The sequence below is a fragment of the Canis lupus genome, chromosome 7 (assembly GCF_003254725.2).
Source record: "Canis lupus dingo isolate Sandy chromosome 7, ASM325472v2, whole genome shotgun sequence".
Lineage (NCBI taxonomy): Eukaryota > Metazoa > Chordata > Mammalia > Carnivora > Canidae > Canis > Canis lupus.
The window spans coordinates 53824773-53842908 of record NC_064249.1 but is presented as its reverse complement, the minus strand read 5'-3'; the positions used below and the strand labels follow the sequence as shown (position 1 = coordinate 53842908).

Below are 18136 nucleotides of genomic sequence, written 5' to 3'. Positions count from 1 at the left end.
ATGGAATAAAAATTGCTATAGCAATAAACAATTTTAAACAAAAACTAGTCAAAAAAGATTCTGGCTCATCCACCCCTGACAACAACTACTCTGCTCGAAGGAAATCGGAAAATGTTTCTTTTTTCACCCCTGCACCTCCAGATTCATCAACAGTATCAATCACCACTTAACTTAAAGGGGTGATGACTTTCTTCTCCCTAAGGGTGTGTGAGAGCCAGAAGTGAGGTGTGGGAATATGTTAAGCATCAGAATCAGGGATGGAACAAAAGACTAACTTGAAGACTAACTTCTTGAACAGAACTGATGAACTGTTCAGGGACAGAGAGAGGGGGAATAGCATCCCATAAGTTCAATGCCAAAAAACTTTTTTTCTTAATTGTATACCTAAAAGTACATACGTGTACTCAGAACAGGAATTCAATAAATCCAACCATAATTTCCTGTAGCTGACACCAGACTTTATACTACTATTTTCCCATTAGTTCTGTTCTTGACAATAGAATTTAAACTTTTTGGATGAATTAATATTACTGGAATTTCACATGAATAGTTTTATAAAGCAAGTAATTTTCATAACACCAAATTTCTAAGTTTAATTAGGCTGATTTGCTTCTAGCAGAAAGAAGCCCATTCTTGCAAGGAGTAGCTTACCTGCGCCATTGTCTAAAAAGGTCTATGTCCAAAAAAGTGCAAAATGTGTGGGAACATAGTATTTTGAAATTCCTACCAAAAAATAAATTAAACAAATAAGCACTAAAGAAGGAAAAGGTTACGCACTTCCAATTTATGCTCTTTCTCTGCAAGGGCTTCCTTTTGACAACGAAGAAAATCTGCTAACATTCGAGTGAGTTGCTTCCTATCATCTATTTCAGCTGCCAATCTGCCATTGTAATCTGCCAGCAACATACAAGCATCCTCTACCATTTTAGAAAGCCTTTCTCCAGATTCTTTATCTAAGAAAAGCACAGAATAATAACATTATTATACAACAAAAACAATGCCATATGCCGTTCCCTCACCCTGACTTCCAAAAAAGTTCCAGATCACATTTTCTTTTCTTACCTGTTATCTTATCTAGTAGGGATACTTCTTGGACTTCAACAGGTAAAGATGCTATTCTTTGATGAACTGCTGCATCACCTGAAGCTGCATTCTCTAGATCTTGTAATGCTCTAACAAGATCTAGAGTCTAAAAAGTTACACAACTTTAGAACCATAATAAATGAAGCTTAAACAAATACAAAAGACTTATAATTTATTTCATATTTTTCACTCCCTATGGGCTATACATCTGTGCAAAGTTTTAAATATAAACTACTTTTGAGGTAGTCCATTTCTTTTAAGAAATATTAAGACAAAGAAGTTAAACTCTATTAAGTATTAGAAATATATAAATTGGAAACTAAAATAAGACATGGCCCTCAGCCTTGAGGAAGTCATACTCCAATGGCAGAGACAGATAGTGTAAAAATAATTATCAGACTCTGAAAGTGACTTGCTTGATTTATATGCCAAATACATACAATGGCAAAAGGGAAATCAGGCTATAATTTCAACCTAGACAATAAAGTTTTATACAACATATTCATTATATTATCATTATACATGAGCAGAATCTTTTAATACCAAATTGGATATTTGGGAAGGGGGATACAAAGCATGTTCTACTACAACAAAGAGTCTCACAGATTCTATTTCTACATGATGTAATTAAAGCACAAGAACAGTGTAGTTCTGGAGTATGTTCAAATAGGGCATCTACAACTATCCTACAGTTTGTTAATAAGATTATTAAAATATCACAAAATTCCATGTCTGATGACTAATACTTGCATAACACTTAACCAATGTAAAAATTATTTTATCATTAGAATATTTTATTTGCATTGTTTTTATATCAGATATAATTAGGATGGAATGGCAAGCCTTTGCTGATAACTTCATAATGTCTATAAATTTATTTCAAAGAAAAATGAATACATTTTCTTTTTACTGGACTCCATTTCCATCCCACCTCCTTCTTTTCTTTTTTTAATCTCTAAGACTAGTTTCTGGAACAGTAGGTAATCACACACACTCTTAAAAATATAAGATCTAACCAATTCAGTGTATACATTAAGATGACACTGACAGATGATTACTGATTTTTCTTTAAGCTATTCCAAGAAAATGCTGTCACTGGGGTCTAGCACACAGTAAATCATCACACATGGTAAGAATGAATGGAGCCTAGTAAGAAATATACTATCCCACATATGCTTTTAATTCATTACTATGTGTTTAATTCTAATATTTTACAAAGTCATTTTGATATATATGCCCCCACAAATGAAAGTGAGCTTAAGAGCAACAGTGATTATCAGGAAGCTTGTTTCTCATGGTACCCCAATTAACCTTTATATCGTCATTTTTACTCAGACTTAGAAAGCTCTAAAATTTTCTGAAGTTCTGAGAAGCAATCTGGCTTTATAGTCTTGACATGCATGCTTTAACTAAAACCTACTCTTATCTCACCTTCACATTTCCATGTGAGTTAATTCAAAGTTTCCAGGGCTGGGTCAAGGATCAGAAAAAAAAGCAAAGTTGTCTGAAAACACTACTACCTTAAAACTTTCTAATAGAGGAAAATGAAATGAGTTCAACTGGATCCTACAAAGAGAAATTGTAGCCATTCTTATAAAGAATGACATAAATAAAATGGTAACTACAAAGCTGAATCACTAAGAATAAAGCAGTACAACTAATCTGAAAATAATCATTATAAAATGAAAAGCAACAGCATTTAAATACTAGATTAGAGTTGGACAGATACTCCTAAGAAGTACAACTGAGGCTATTCTTCTTACCAGGGAGAACACAAGAGGATCAGACCCTGTATCTAGGAACTCAGGTAAAATACTGTTTATGAAATCATAACAGGGCTCTTAGCACAAAGTGCTTTGTCTTGAATTATTATCAAATAAAAAGAGATATAATCCTTAGCGCTTGGTTGTTTGAAATGTTATGTTCTTATTTTTTACTCAAGCTTTTTCCCCTAGTGTTTATGTGGGCTTCAGCACCTCCTGTCAGGGAGTGAACAGGCAATTAATTGAGTTCAGGTCCTAGCTGAGCACCTTGGTCAGATTATTCTCCCTCTCCAGTACAAATATTGATATAATAAACCCACAGTTCTAGGAGTAACTGGTTTTATCTTTCGTTCAAGCTCCGTTCAATGGAAAAAGAGTTTCACCCAGCCTCTGGTTTCATGCAGTGAATTCAGGTCCAGTCCTCCAACTCTCACAGAGCACTGTGAGTTCTTATTACCCTAGTATTTCTGGAAAGCCATGTCTGCTTCCAGACCAAAGTTTAGCAAGAACCAGGCTCTGGTTCACATATGGAGTTGTGCTTCTGTACCATTTCTAGCCCACAAAGATATTTACCTTGTTTTATGAGTATGGCTATGTCTTCATTTTCTCCTTTTAAATTTTATCTGTCCCTCCTATATGTTTGAAACATAGAAGGAGGAAGCTTTAACACTCAATGCCCACATAATTAAAAGTTAAAAATGTCTTTCTGGAATCATCTGACGGGTAAAGAATGCTATACTGTATCAACTTGGGAGGACATGGGGTATTAAGATAATGACTCTAATCCATTTTATTTTTACCATGGAATTAAATGATTCTATATAGTTACACAGAACTGTATGAATACATGCTTGTTACTGTTAACACTCATTTTTACATGTTTAAAAGAAAAAGTACTCTAAAGGGCAATGTTAAGGAATGGCATTTTCAATGCACTTAAATTATATTAAAATATAGCCTTATCATACAATGTTTTTTTTATTTAAAATGAAACTATTTAAATGGCAGATATCTCACCAGACCTAATCATACTTAACAATCAGATATCCTCTTTCTATGCAAAATACAGTTGCCTTTTCTATGCAAAATACAGTTGCCTAATACACAACATATAACATGCTACATTAAACATAAGCAATCTGTTAATCAGAAAATAAATATTCATATAGCTTCTTTTACTAAATTACAATAATAAAAATCAATTTATAAAAGTAAAACTTTGAAATTAATAAAGCTTGATTCAAGGCCACATGAAGTAATAGTAACATAACTCCCTTAACAGAGAAAAACTTCTACCTGTGGTGGTTCACTTGGAGATCCCAGAGAGGAACAGTTTTCATTTTCATCCACCTTTATCTGTTCATAAGTTCGCTTCCTAGGCTTCTTATCACCATCTGAATTGAAAGAACACTGAAGTTTTAATGAAAGCAAACATTTTAACGAAGAGATCATAATAAAAGATTACACACTTACACAGAGCTTGCTTAAGTTGTTCTAACACATCATTCTCATAAACAGACCTTTCTTCCCAAATAGATAATACCCTTCCAAGATGCTTCTTACAACTTTCATCAGTTTCACTAAAGAAAAAAAAATAAATAAAATAATTAATAGAGCTACTGAAAAGGTAATGGTGATTTTCAATACAACCACATACTCATTCCCTGAAAAAAGCTGTCCAAATATTTACTGAGCACCAGTATGTGACCAGAAGTTCAGGGGTGAAGTGATTAAGACAGACATATCCTCTGCTTCCTTTAAAAGCTTATAGAGGGATCCCTGGGTGGCGCAGCGCTTTGGCGCCTGCCTTTGGCCCAAGGCACAATCCTGGAGACCCGGGATCGAATCCCACATCGGGCTCCGAGTGCATGGAGCCTGCTTCTCCCTCTGCCTGTGTCTCTGCCTCTCTTTCTCTCTCTGTGACTATCATAAATGAAAAAAAAAAAAAAAAAGCTTATAGATAGGGGGGATCACTGGGTGGGGCTCAGTGGTTCAGTGCCTGCCTTTGGCCCAGGGCGTGATCCTGGAGTCCCAGGATCGAGTCCCACATCAGGCTCCCGGCATGGAGCCTGCTTCTCCCTCTGCCTATCTCTCTCTCTCTATCATGAATAAGTAAATAAAATCTTTAAAGAAAAAAAAAGCTTATAGATATATATTTTTAAAGATTTTATTTTTTAAGTAATCTCTATAGCCAAAATGGGGTTCAAACTTACAACCCCAAGATCAAGAGTCATACATTCTACCGACTAAGCCAACCAGGTGCCCCTAAACACATTATTAAACAAAAAATTATCAAAAAAAATGTAAAAAGTACTCTTACTGGCTAGTAGGGGCTTACAAAGAAGATGGCCCTAACTGAATGGGGGCTGAATATGACGCTAAGAAGATTTCAAATTGTGATTTTTAAATTTATTTAACAAATACTTATTGATCAACACTCTATTTTTGACACTGGAGAAACAAATGGAGCTTTATGGCAGCTGTTGTTATTTATAAGTGCCAAAAAAAGAACAAGGTTTTAGAGACAAGCATAATACAGAGGCCTCATCCATTTCAAGAAAGATTTTAAAAAGCATCTGAGGGGGACACCTGGATGGCTTGGCAGTTGAGCGTCTGTCTGCCTTCGCCTCAGGGTGTGATCCCGGGATCGAGTCCCATATTGGACTCCCAGCATGGAGGCCTGCTTCTCCCTCAGCCTATGTCTCTGACTCTCTCTCTCTCAATGTCTCTCATGAATAAATAAAATCTAAAAATAAATAATAAAAAATAAAACAAATAATCTGAGGAAATGATATTTGAGATCAGATGCCTGAAACAGGGAAGTGGCAAACAGACTACTCCCAACCACCTCCTACTGCCTTCATCACTACCACTGTACACTGAACTGCTATTACCTCTTGTTTGGATTTTTCTTTTCTTTTCTTAAGATTTTATTTATTTATTCATGAGAGACACAGAGAGAGAGAGAGAGGCAAAGACACAGGCAGAGGGAGAAGCAGGCTCCATGTAGGGAGCCCGACGTGGGACTTGATCCTGGGTCTCCAGGATCACACCCTGGGCTGAAGGCAGAGCTAAACCACTGAGCCACCCGGGCTGCCCTGGGTTTCTTAAGTCTTCTTGTTGGTCTCTTAGGCTCTTACTTTTCGCTCTATGCTCCACTAATGTCAATCAAATCATACTGATCGGGCAGCCCTGGTGGCTCAGCGGTTTAGCGCTGCCTTCAGCCCAGGGTGGGATCCTGGAGACCCGGGATCGAGTCCCATGCCTGGCTCCCTGCACGGAGTGGAGCCTGCTTCTCCCTTGCCTGTGTCTCTGCCTCTCTCTTTCTGTCTCTCTGATTGTCTCTCATGCATAAATAAGTAAAATCTTTATTAAAACAACAACAACAACAACAACAAATCATACTGCTCTTCAATCCCCAAAGAACTATCAATCATACCAAGATTAGGCTCAGCGGTTTAGCCCCTGCCTTCAGCCCAGGGCGTGATCCTGGAGTCTCGGGACTGAGTCCCACATCGGGCTCCCTGCATGGAGCCTGCTTCTCCCTCTGCCTATGTCTCTGCCTCTCTCTCTCTCTCTTTTGTCTCTCATGAATAAATAAATAAAATCTTAAAAAAAAAAATCATACCAAGAATAAAACCAAAATCCTTATCCTGGACCACAAAGTAGACATGTTCTACTTCCTGGCTACTCAGTACACATTCTCTAGATACCTTCTTCTTGCTGATCCTCAAATATGCCCAGCACGCAACTGTTTCTGCCAGTATTCCTCTACCTAGAATCCTCTCCCTCAACATGCTCAAGTAGCACATTTCATCTTTTCCTTCAGTCTCTGTTCAAATGCCACTTCCCCAAAATAGTCATTCTTTATCTCATGATATAAAGCTCTCATATTATCTAGTTCTTTCCTTAATTTGTTTCTTCATAGTATTTACCTACTGTCATAATATATATTCCCCTCTCCATCTAGCTATTACCTTTGTCATCCACTGAAGTGCAAGCTCCACTAGGACAGAACTTTATCCCGTTAACTACAGTATTCTTAGGCCCCAGCACATAGTAGGTAGTCAATAAACACTTTATTGAATTTTTCAGGAGAGGCAACATATTTTTAAGGTAGAAAAACTAAGAGTTCAGTTAACCTAAACTTGGACTATAAAGTGTATATGTGGAAGAAATGTGAGATAGGAGTTGAAGATGTGGACAGGGCCATGAAACAATACCTTAAGTCTTGCTCAGGACTACAGATGTGATCTCTGGGACAAATGAGAACTCAAAGGCAAGGGAATGTTATGATCAGCTCTGCAACTGTGGCTAGTTTCCTAAATGGATTAAATAATACTGGAGGCTCCTGCAATTATATAGAAATGACAATATGGGGGAACCTGGGAGGCTCAGTCAGTTAAGTGCCTGCCTTCAGCTAAGGTCATAATCTTGGGGTCCTGGGATGAAGGTGCATGTCAGGCTCCCAGCTCAGTAAAGAGTCTGCTTCTCTCTCTCCCTCTGCACCTCCCTCTGCCCCACCACTTGTGCTATTATGCCTGCATACTCTCTCTTTCCCCCCTCTAATAATAAAAATCTTAAAAAAAAAAAAGACATTATGGAAATTGGAATGGAAAGAAATCTAAAGAACTGTGGGAACTATATATACTACAAAGAAGAAGAGGAATGAAGAAGAAAGGAGAATGTGATAATACTATAAATCACAGTATTAGAGAAAGTTAAAGATAACACCCTATTTCTCAGATGGGCCTTTGGATAGATGGAGTTGGCATCCACTGAGAGTGAAAACTAAAGGAGGAACAAGTCTGGCAGAGAGCAAGGACATAATAAGAATTCAATATGAGACATTATATGTTTGAGATGTCTGGAGGCATGGAACTAGAAATTTATTAGGCAACAGGACACAAAGAACTAAAAGAAAGAAACACATCTGGATTGGCATGTAAGATTGTGAGTTATCAGGGTGTAGATAATAACTAAATTTATATAATGTATGAAATTGCCCAGAGGTCAAGTGAAGAATATGACCACAGGGAAGAGGGCCTATGACTGAACTCTTAAGAAATGCCAACATCTGAAAAGATGGTAAAAGTTATCTAAAAGGAAAGATAAGGGATCCCTGGGTGGCGCAGCGGTTTGGCGCCTGCCTTTGGCCCAGGGCGCGATCCTGGAGACCCGGGATCAAGTCCCACATCGGGCTCCCGGTGCATGGAGCCTGCTTCTCCCTCTGCCTGTGTCTCTGCCTCTCTCTCTCTCTGTGACTATCATAAATAAATAAATAAATAAATAAATAAATAAATAAATAAATGGAAAGATAAATAATATTCATTTAAGAAAGTAACATACAGCAGTATTTTACACACTAATTTTTGAAAAATGTATCCACTATGACTAAAGTTGCGGGGCATGCCTGGAGTATATTTTCATCCTAAAATCATTCAACACAGATCTTTATTTACCCCTGGATTCTATAATTCAGATGGATTCAGTAGTCTACCCCAATAATGTTTACCCAGTAATCTACCAAATACTTGTGCAGGTTTGGAAATAAGCTTTAAAAAGGGCTTAAGCCAAAGCATTGACTTTATTCCTTAGAATTTTTCTGTAGCAAAATTTTTCAACAGGCTTGTAAATATTCTAAATAAATATTCTATAGTTCTAAAGCATTTTAAAATGTTATGATATATACTCTAACGCTAAAAAAACCCTTAGAATTACAAGCAATATGAAAGGAAAGGGAACAACTATTATCCAGAAATGTTAGTTGGAAAACTGATAGCTTTATAAGCACACAAATTTTCAATTCAATACCTTCATTCCAATATGGAAGCTGCTTTTGGTCTCCTAAAGCTGTTAATTCAAGTACTTCAAATTATCACCACTGCAACAATTCAAAAATTTCCCTTCACAGAAGTATTTAATGTATTTACAAAAGCTATTTATAGTCTTTTCAAATGAAAATTTCAAAGAAATACAGTCCCTGTTTTTTGTTTGAATGGCTTACAGCAAATTTTAACAAAAGGACATATTATGTGCATTTAAAACAGATTACCTAGTACCCAAACAATTACCATACCTTGAAACATGTTTAAAAGCCTCCACTATAACTGGTGCAAAATCTTTTGTAAACTCCGGCCCCTTCCTTTTGCTGTTCTGAATGACATCATTGGCTAGGTAGAGAAAAGTAAGCTTCCTGTTTGGTTTAGCTGGAAAAAAAAAAAAATTAAAAATCTATTTAAAATATCTTCATTTAACTTGGACAAACCTTCCCAATATCTAAATCAAGTAGTTTGAGAACTACAACAAACATACTAACTTTTATGTATCATGTTCAACTCTAGCTTCTCATTCTACTACCAGACTTATCAAGTCACTATTCTTTAATTCACTAGGTTTCTAGTTTCTGGAGATGGATCATGTGAAGGAAAAAAAAGGACTCAGGAGAAGGAACTCGTCCATAATTAATTTGTTTCCTTGCTCTTTTACTAAATTGCCCAAATTACTTACCTTTGATTCCTAGTTTTATCATTAATCCCAAATTAATAGTTTTATAACACCAAAATCCTCAAGTCGGTAAAAATGCATATCTGTAACTCTATCTGTACTAAATTTTGTTAAAATTAGTAAACACTACATGAAATACATCTTATTTAAAGTAAGATAGTGAGTGGTCATGTTAAGATGGTATCCTAAAGCTTGAATTTATGACTGTTCTAATACCCACACTGGTTTTACAGTTATCATTAAGTTATTGTAAAACAAGAGTATGAAATGTAAAATATGCTGAAAGACACATCACTTCAATTTATTTATGTATTTTTTGTTTATGAAATAAATATTTCCCAAGCTAACAGAGTAAATGTTAGGGAGATCAAATGGGCAGTTTAGATTTTCATCCACTTTGGATGACATGGCCTTAAATAACTGATTCACTGACAAAAGGATGTCCTTTCTCACTATATTCTGTGAGTGTAATCATCCTTCTAAAAGAACAGAAAAGATTTTAACAATTGTGGGCCAGAATACATTTTTACTAGTTACAATGCTAAGTAGTATAGTATTGAGTGTCACTCAAATAAGAGTCATAGGTATAGGTAAATTTTAGTTATTTGAACATAATCTTTTATATTGGCTCTTTTTATAATTTTACTAGAATTAAATATGAATTATTCAAAGTTGTACAGTTATATTCAGAAACACTGTACTCTGTGGCATCCACATTCAATGGTAAAGGAAACCCAGGGTCAGGACTGATAATCCAGTGCACCATTAACGTAGGCCAGTTTACTGGATTTACGACAAAAACAGGCAGACTACATTTGGTCCTCTAGATTTGAGTATTCACAGTTTAATCATTCAATACAGTAAAAGCCATTTCTGAGTTCACATCTTTCTTGAAGGGAAACTAGTGACACAACCTTCTTAGGAGAAACTAAAATAGTGAGTCAGAGATGGCCAGACTTTACAAATCTGTGCCATCCATCAGAATGGTCTCGTTGGCCTATTGAAAGATGTGGCCTGGGGAGCCTGGGTGGCTCAATGGTTGAGCATCTCTGCCTTTGGCCCAGGTCATGATCCTGGGGTCCTGGAATACTTTTAAATCCATGGGCTACCATCTCTTCAGAATGGTTTCTACAACGTACATTAAAGCAAAAATTTACAAGATTTCAAAATATATTTCCCAGTATATTAAAAAAACAAACAAACAAACCACACCAGGAGCATGGATTTGTATAAGGTTCAAATATCAAGACATTATTTTCATTTTTTTCCCTTTGTGAAACCCAGGCTAAAATATGAAAAATACCTAGAAACCGCTATCAGGTGTACCCACCCCTTCTCCAAATTTTCAGTAAAAAAACTTACTTCCATTTAAAACTATTTGTAGGGCAGCCCAGGTTGCTCAGGGGTTTAGCACCACCTTTGGCCCGGGGCGTGATCCTGAAGTCCCGGGATCAAGTCCCACATCAGGCTCCCTGCATGGAGCCTGCTCCTCCCTCTGCCTGTGTCTCTGCTTCTCTCTCTGTGCGTGTGTGTTTCATAAATAAATAAAATCTTTAAAAAAAAATAAAAAAATAAAAAATAAAACTATTTGTACCTTTATGTAGAGCAAAAATAAGCTAATGGAACTACCCACAAGCAATTTTAGAAGAAAATCACAAAAATGATTTTCAAATGAATTTTGATAATTGAAAATAACAAAGCCAAAAATCGTTATTAAAGCATACAAAATTAACAGAAAGGGCAAAGAAACCATTTCATAATTCCTTAAAGAAAAAACTGAAAAAAAAGAAAAAAAAAACTGTTGGCAAAAGAATATAACCCTTAATACTGGGTGTGACCTATTCACTTCGTTTATTTCTATGTCACAGGGCAATACAAATTCAGTCATCACATAAGTAAGAAACAGTTACATACTCCCAACTGGGAGCCTACTTCTCCTTCTTTGCCTCTGCCTCTCTCTCTCTGTGCCTCTCATGAATAAATAAATAAAATCTTGAAAAGAAAAGATATGAAAAGAAACAATTACATAATAATTCACAATTGAAATGAAAGAAAAATCAACTACAGGCTTCAAAAAGAAGAGCCTAAGGCTATTAGATAAACAATATGAAACAAACTTTGCCTGTCAAAGGATACATAAATGCCACACAGTTTCACTAATTCATCAGTTCAGAATCTAGTTTTACTTATTCATAATCAAAAGGTGACAGTTTTGGGGTGCCTGGGTAGCTCAGTCAACTGGTCGAGCATATGACTCAGGTTCTGGCTCAGATCAGGATCTCAGGGTTGCGGGATTGAGCTCCATGATGGGCTCCCACGCCCTCCTCCCATCCTCTCCCCTTCTGCATCTTCCCCCAACTGCATGCATTCTCGCTCTCTCTCACTTCAAAATAAATGAATAAAATCTTTAAAAACAAAAAGTGAATCATTATTTTCTTATAACTGTACCAATGGTATTCGTATTTCTTTTGGTATAATGCAGAATATCATAATCTAATTTAATAACACTTTCAAGGTGATTGAAATTTAAAATCATAGTGGATGACAATGCCAATAAGTACAAAAAACATCTAAAATTTTATCGTGTTACCTATTAACACAAGAACCCTCTTTATGTATGCAGGAAAACTTCTACATGGGAGAAGCAGCTAAAAGCTTAATAAACAAATATATACACACACAGATGCACACTTACCAATGAGCATTACTGTAGGTCTTATAGGAGGAAATCAGAAGAAAAGCCATTACCTTGAAACAAAAATCTATTAAAGACTTGCTAACAACTGCAGGACAACCTCATTTATTTCCCTGGTAAACTAATTATCACTATAGACAACAAGACCTGTTCATATGGATAAAGAGTCGGTTATTTGGCAGAAACTGCTTTAACTGTTTGCCACAGAAAGTGCATAATCCACAGATAATTCATGAATAGATTTTATTTGTCCCAGACAGGACCATGAGTTCAGTCAGACACAGCTGGCTGCTTCATAATAGCTGAGGTGGGTGAAAAATGAGGTGGATAAACCCAGTGTATTCCTGTACCACTGCCACAATGCCTCAGACTTTTGGCAGCTCATCCCTTGTTTTAAAATCCTTCAAAGATTTTCTGTTCTCCAGATAATCAAAGGCCTAAAATGTCTCTCTCTGCCCTCTATACTACTCTCTCTTCACACCCAATACAACTACTCCTCTACTTCCCCAACTCCTACCCTATCCTTTATTTTTTTTTAATTTATTTTTTATTGGTGTTCAATTTACTAACATACAGAATAACCCCCAGTGCCCGTCACCCATTCACTCCCACCCCCCGCCCTCCTCCCCTTCTACCACCCTTAGTTCGTTTCCCAGAGTTAGCAGTCTTTACGTTCTGTCTCCCTTTCTGATATCTGACCCTATCCTTTAGACTTCAGTTAAATAGGTTCCTCTGGTTTTCCTTGACCACCCAACACACTAGGTTAGGCAATGCTGAATACGGGTCTCAGGCACCTTATTATACTTTTCTATGGAGGACTTATTCCAACTATAAATTTTTTATTTAGTCTAATGCTTCCCAACTACTCTAAGCTCGACTGAAAGCAACAACTGTCACTCTCATCTATCCATCTATGGAATCAAGTTGATTCAAAATTTGCTTGGTTATTTACTAAATTAATAACTTTTGGCCTAGACCTGTCCCTTTAATTATCTGTTCCACTAATTTGGCTTCTGGGTCTTAACCTTACCCAACATAGCTAAAGGGTGGGAAAATATAAAATTACACTGCTCTCAAAAACCTCAACTTTGGGATGCCTGGGTGGCTCAGCGGTTGAGCATCTATCTGCCTTTGGCTCAGGGCATGATCCTAGGGTCTGGGGATCAAGTCCTGCACTGAGCTCCCTGCAAGGAGTCTATTTCTGCTGCCTAGGTCTCTGCTTCTGTCGGTCGCTCATGAATAAATAAATAAAATCTTTTTTTTTATTTTTTTTTTTTTATTATTTATGATAGGCACACAGTGAGAGAGAGAGAGGCAGAGACACAGGCAGAGGGAGAAGCAGGCTCCATGCACCGGGAGCCTGACGTGGGATTTGATCCTGGGTCTCCAGGATCGCACCCTGGGCCAAAGGCAGGCGCTAAACCGCTGCGCCACCCAGGGATCCCAAATAAAATCTTTAAAAGAAAACAAAACACCTCAACTTCAAATTCAGATTATGAAAGACAAATTTTCTTACAGACCTAGCTTATCTTGCTTATTTTCATAGTATAAATTCAAATATTTTTATTTCCTCCTCCATTCTAGAGTTCTCACAAATCAATAACCTATAGAAAAATGGGCTAGTGTGAATGGAAAGCTAAAAGAAATACAAATATTAAGCAATTAAAACCAATCATCATTTCCCACCCATTTGACTGATCAAGATCAAAGTCTGACACTAACTAAAGTTGGCAAAAGTACAACTAAGATTATCACCTTTAGATACCTTCAGGGATTAGTGGTTAATATATAAACTAGAACAACCTCTTAGAATTTAGCAATACCCATGAAAAGTGTAAATGCACAAATCCCTTGACCCTGTAAATTTCATGTGTTGGAATTTACCCTATGGATACATTATCATAATTGCACAAAGAAATCACTAAGGATACTCATGATAACAAGAAAGGTATCGCTAAATAAATCATAGTACATCCATACAATACAGCTATTCAAAAATGAGACAGAGGGGTGCCTGGGTGGCTCAGTCAGTAAAGCATCCAACTCTTGATTTTGGCTCAGGTCATGATCGTGGGATCAAGTCCCCAAGTCAGGCTCTATGCTCAGTGTGGAGTCTGCTTAAGATACTCTCTTGCTCTGCCTCTGCCCCTCCAACCTCCCCCCACACACACACAAAAGGAAAAGAAAAAAAAAAAGAAAGAAAAGAGAAAAATTAATATACTGATACGGAAAGATATCTAAGTTACATACATTGATACAAACACACAGGAGACAGACCTACTTTGGGGAAAGATTAAAAAATAATTTGGGGAGGGATATGTGTCAAAAGTTACCAACAAAGAATTACATAATAAAGGGAAAACACATGAGGCATGTGGGTGGCTTAGTGGGTTAAATGTCCGACTCTTGATTTCGGCTCAGGTCCTGATTTCAGGGTCATGGGAGTGAGCCCCACATCGGGCTCCCAGCTCAGGAGAGAGTCCACTTGGGATTTTTTCTCTCACTCTTCTTCTGCTCCTCCCCCCGTGCATTCTCTTTCTAAAATAAATAAATAAATCTTTAAAAATAAAATAAAGGGAAAACACATGAGTTACATTTTTTTTTTAAAGATTTTATTTATTTATTCATGAGAGACACAGAGAGAGAGAGGCAGAGACACACAGGCAGAGGGAGAAGCAGGCTCCATGCAGGGAGCCCGACGTGGGACTTGATCCCGGGACTCCAGGATCACGCCCTGGGCTGAAGGCAGGCACCAAACCACTAAGCCACCCAGGGATCCCCACATGAGTTACATATTAAACAATTAACTTGGGCCTAGATACCGAAAAGGGCTTCTGGGTAGTGCTCACTTAATGTTCCATCAATTTAACTCCTATAGGAGCAGCATGATCTTATTTCAATGTTTGGTGGGAGAAAACAAAACAAAACAAAAAAACTCCACCTAGACCAAGCAAATGCACATCTTCTCCAGTGTAACAGGTCAAAGTCAATTCAAGTGCCTACAATAATTTCAAACATTTTGATTGTCTCCTGGGCTGAGGAGAAGCAAGCTGGAGCCAGGGTGTAGGCTTTAGACTGGGATCCCTGGAGGACCTGCAGCCTGAGATTCTCTGAGGCCCAAGGGGCGGTGGAGGGGCGGTGGGGGGGCGCGCGTCAGAGGACAGCTCTGTCTCCACCCCTAATAAACAATCTATAGACCCCCCCCACCAAAAAAAAATTTGATCCTAGTATATGCAACAAATGAATTTTACGATCTTGAAAAGAACAATCTTTATCCTGAACTGTCAAGACCACTAGAGAAGACACTGTCAACTGGAAAAGTTCTGGAAGAATAATACACCATATGGTTTATTCAAATTATACTTCTAGAGTGGGACCGATACTAAAACTTTTTTGCTCTTTCAAAAATAATATTTTTAAAATAATATTGTGGAATTTCCACAGCCACTGTGGAAAACAGTATGAGGGTTCATCAAAAAATAAAAAATAGAATTACCATATTATTTAATAATTCCACTACTGTGTATTTACCCAAAGAAAATGAAAGAACTAATTCGAAGATATATGCATCCATATGTTTACTGTAGCATTATTTACAATAGCCAAATTATAGGGGCAAGTAGGCTGCTCAGTAGGTTGAGCATCTGATTTGATTTCAGCTCAGGTCATGATCTCATGGTTGTGAAATGGAGCCCCAAGTCTGTGCTCAGCAGGGAGTCAGCTGAGATTTTCTCCCTCTCCCTCTGCTCCTTCCTCTGCTCATGCCTGCACAGACCTGTGGGAACAAGCACACACTCTCCCTCTCAAAACAAACAAATAAATAAATAAATCTAAAAAAAAAATAATGATTGCTAAGATATGGGAGCAACCGAAGTGTCCACCAATGGATGAATGGATAAAGAAAATGGATATAGGGCTTAGCAGTTTAGTGCCACCTTCGGCACAGGGGGTGATCCTGGATACCCGGGATCAAGTCCCACGTCATGCTTCCTGCATGGAGCCTGCTTCTCCCTCTGCCTGTGTCTCTGCCTCTCTCTCTGTGTCTCTCATGAAGAAAAGAAAGAAAAGAAAGAAAGAAAAGAAAAGAAAAGAAAAGAAAAGAAAAGAGAAGGAAGGAAGGAAGGAAGGAAGGAAGGAAGGAAGGAAGGAAGGAAGGAAGGAGAAAAAAGAAAAGAAAAGAAAAGAAAAAGGAAAGGAAAGGAAAGGAAAGGAAAGGAAAGGAAAGGAAAGGAAAGGAAAGGAAAGGAAAGGAAAGGAGGAAGAGAAGAGAAGAGAAGAGAAGAGAAGAGAAGAGAAGAGAAGAGAAGAGAAGAGAAGAAAGAGAAGAGAAGAGAAAAGAAGAGAAAAGAAGAGAAAAGAAGAGAAAAGAAGAGAAAAGAAGAGAAGAGAAAAGAAGAGAAAAGAAGAGAAAAGAAAGAAAATGGATATAGTGTGGAATATTACTCAGCCATAAAGAATAAAATCTTGCCATTTGCAACAACACAGATGAACCTAAAGGATGTAATCCTAAGACAAGTAAGTCAGCCAGAGAAAGAAAAACACCATATGATTTCATTCATACATGGAATTTGAGAAAGAGAATAAAGAGAAAAAGAGAAACGCAAAATCAGACTCCTAAATACAGAGAACAAACTGGTGATTGTTGGGGGGAGTTAGGTGGGATGGTAGGTGAAACAGATAAAACAGGATTAAGAGTACATTTTTCACAACAAGCACTGACAACTGTATAGAACCACTGAATCATATTGTACACCTAAAACTCATAATATTGTATGTTAATTATACTTGATTAAAAAAATACATACGGACTATTTTCTTATAACTAGGCACTGCTCTAAAAGTCTATTGTGTATTTCATTTAATCTTCAAAACAATCATACAGGTAAGTTATCATCTCCATTTACCAATGAACAATTGTTAAATTAATTAAATGCAAAGAAATTCACCGAAATCAATTAGCAATCCCAGGACCCATACTGTGATCCCTACACATTTTGCCAATAAAAGCAGGAAATACATTAAGATAAGCCTGGCATAACTTGTCATAATAGAAAACAAGAAAGCTATTTAAAAATTATTGGGGTTGGGCATCCCTGGGTTGCTCAGTGGTTTAGCGTCTGCCTTCGGCCAAGGGTGGATCCAGGAGTCCTGGGATCGAGTCCCACATCAGGCTCCCTGCATGGAGCCTGCTTCTCCCTCTGCCTGTGTCTCTGCCTCTCTCTCTGTGTGTGTCTCTCATGAATAAATAAATAAATTCTTAAATAAAAATTACTGAGGTTGTATTGAAAGGACATGAACAACCCTCCAAGAGGCAGCCACTGGCAAAAGAGCATCAAAAAGAATGACTATAATGGTCTGAAACACAAATATCTGAAAATGCAAAAATTCATAAAAATACTTTTAAAAAGGAGAATTAAAGAACTAATTCAGTTTACAAAGGAGAAAAGTTAAGCATTTATCCTGCTTTTCTTACATTAACTGTATTCCAGAATCACCAATGGTTGAAGGCAAGTTGTTAATGCTCAAATGTTCAAACTTCTGTTGTGTTTCAAAATCACTTAGAAGACTTGTTAAAACATAGATTACTGCTTCCTGCCCATTTAGTTTCTGATGTAGGTCTGGGATAGGCCCAAATATGTGCATTTCTAACAAATTATCAGGTGATACTGATACTGCAGTCTGAGGACCATACTTTAGAGATTCACGATTATAGAATTCTGAATAAAGAAAAAATTAGAAATTCAGAATTTTGCAACACCTCATAAACTAAAGGGCCTAATCAACCATCAGTAGCTGACTAAAACCATAGGATGAAAGGTGATAAAGAACTTTATACTGGATTCATGACAACAACTGAACTCACAGATCAGTCTTATCCTTAAATATTAAACAACCTGACATTATGTATCTCTAAATGTGATGCAAGAGAAGCATATAACACAGAGCCAATGAAGGAAGGATCCCTTGGGAATGACAACAAAAGGATGAAATCCGCAGAATGCAGGGAGGGATATTCTATACTCCATGTGAGAGTCTCCTCAATAAATAAACTGCATGAAAGAAATGAGAAGGGGTAGCAGATCATGAA

The 18136-nt window shown here is 37.2% G+C and overlaps 1 protein-coding gene across 5 annotated transcripts in view; it reads right to left on the bottom strand.

Moving 5' to 3' along the window:
- Nucleotides 1–18136, bottom strand: part of RPRD1A (regulation of nuclear pre-mRNA domain containing 1A) — an 82498-nt gene that overhangs the window by 37509 nt on the left and 26853 nt on the right. For 3 of the 5 annotated variants that reach the window (XM_025429122.3, XM_025429120.3, XM_025429121.3), the window contains exons 2-6: nucleotides 8926–9055; nucleotides 4320–4426; nucleotides 4143–4240; nucleotides 1063–1189; nucleotides 778–953 (exon numbers count right to left, since the gene is read on the bottom strand). In XM_025429122.3, coding sequence (XP_025284907.1) covers nucleotides 778–953; nucleotides 1063–1189; nucleotides 4143–4240; nucleotides 4320–4426; nucleotides 8926–9055 — 638 coding nt within the window. The remainder of the gene's footprint in view (nucleotides 1–777; nucleotides 954–1062; nucleotides 1190–4142; nucleotides 4241–4319; nucleotides 4427–8925; nucleotides 9056–18136) is intronic. The other 2 variants (XR_004817294.2, XM_035718929.2) reach the window with 1 other exon arrangement.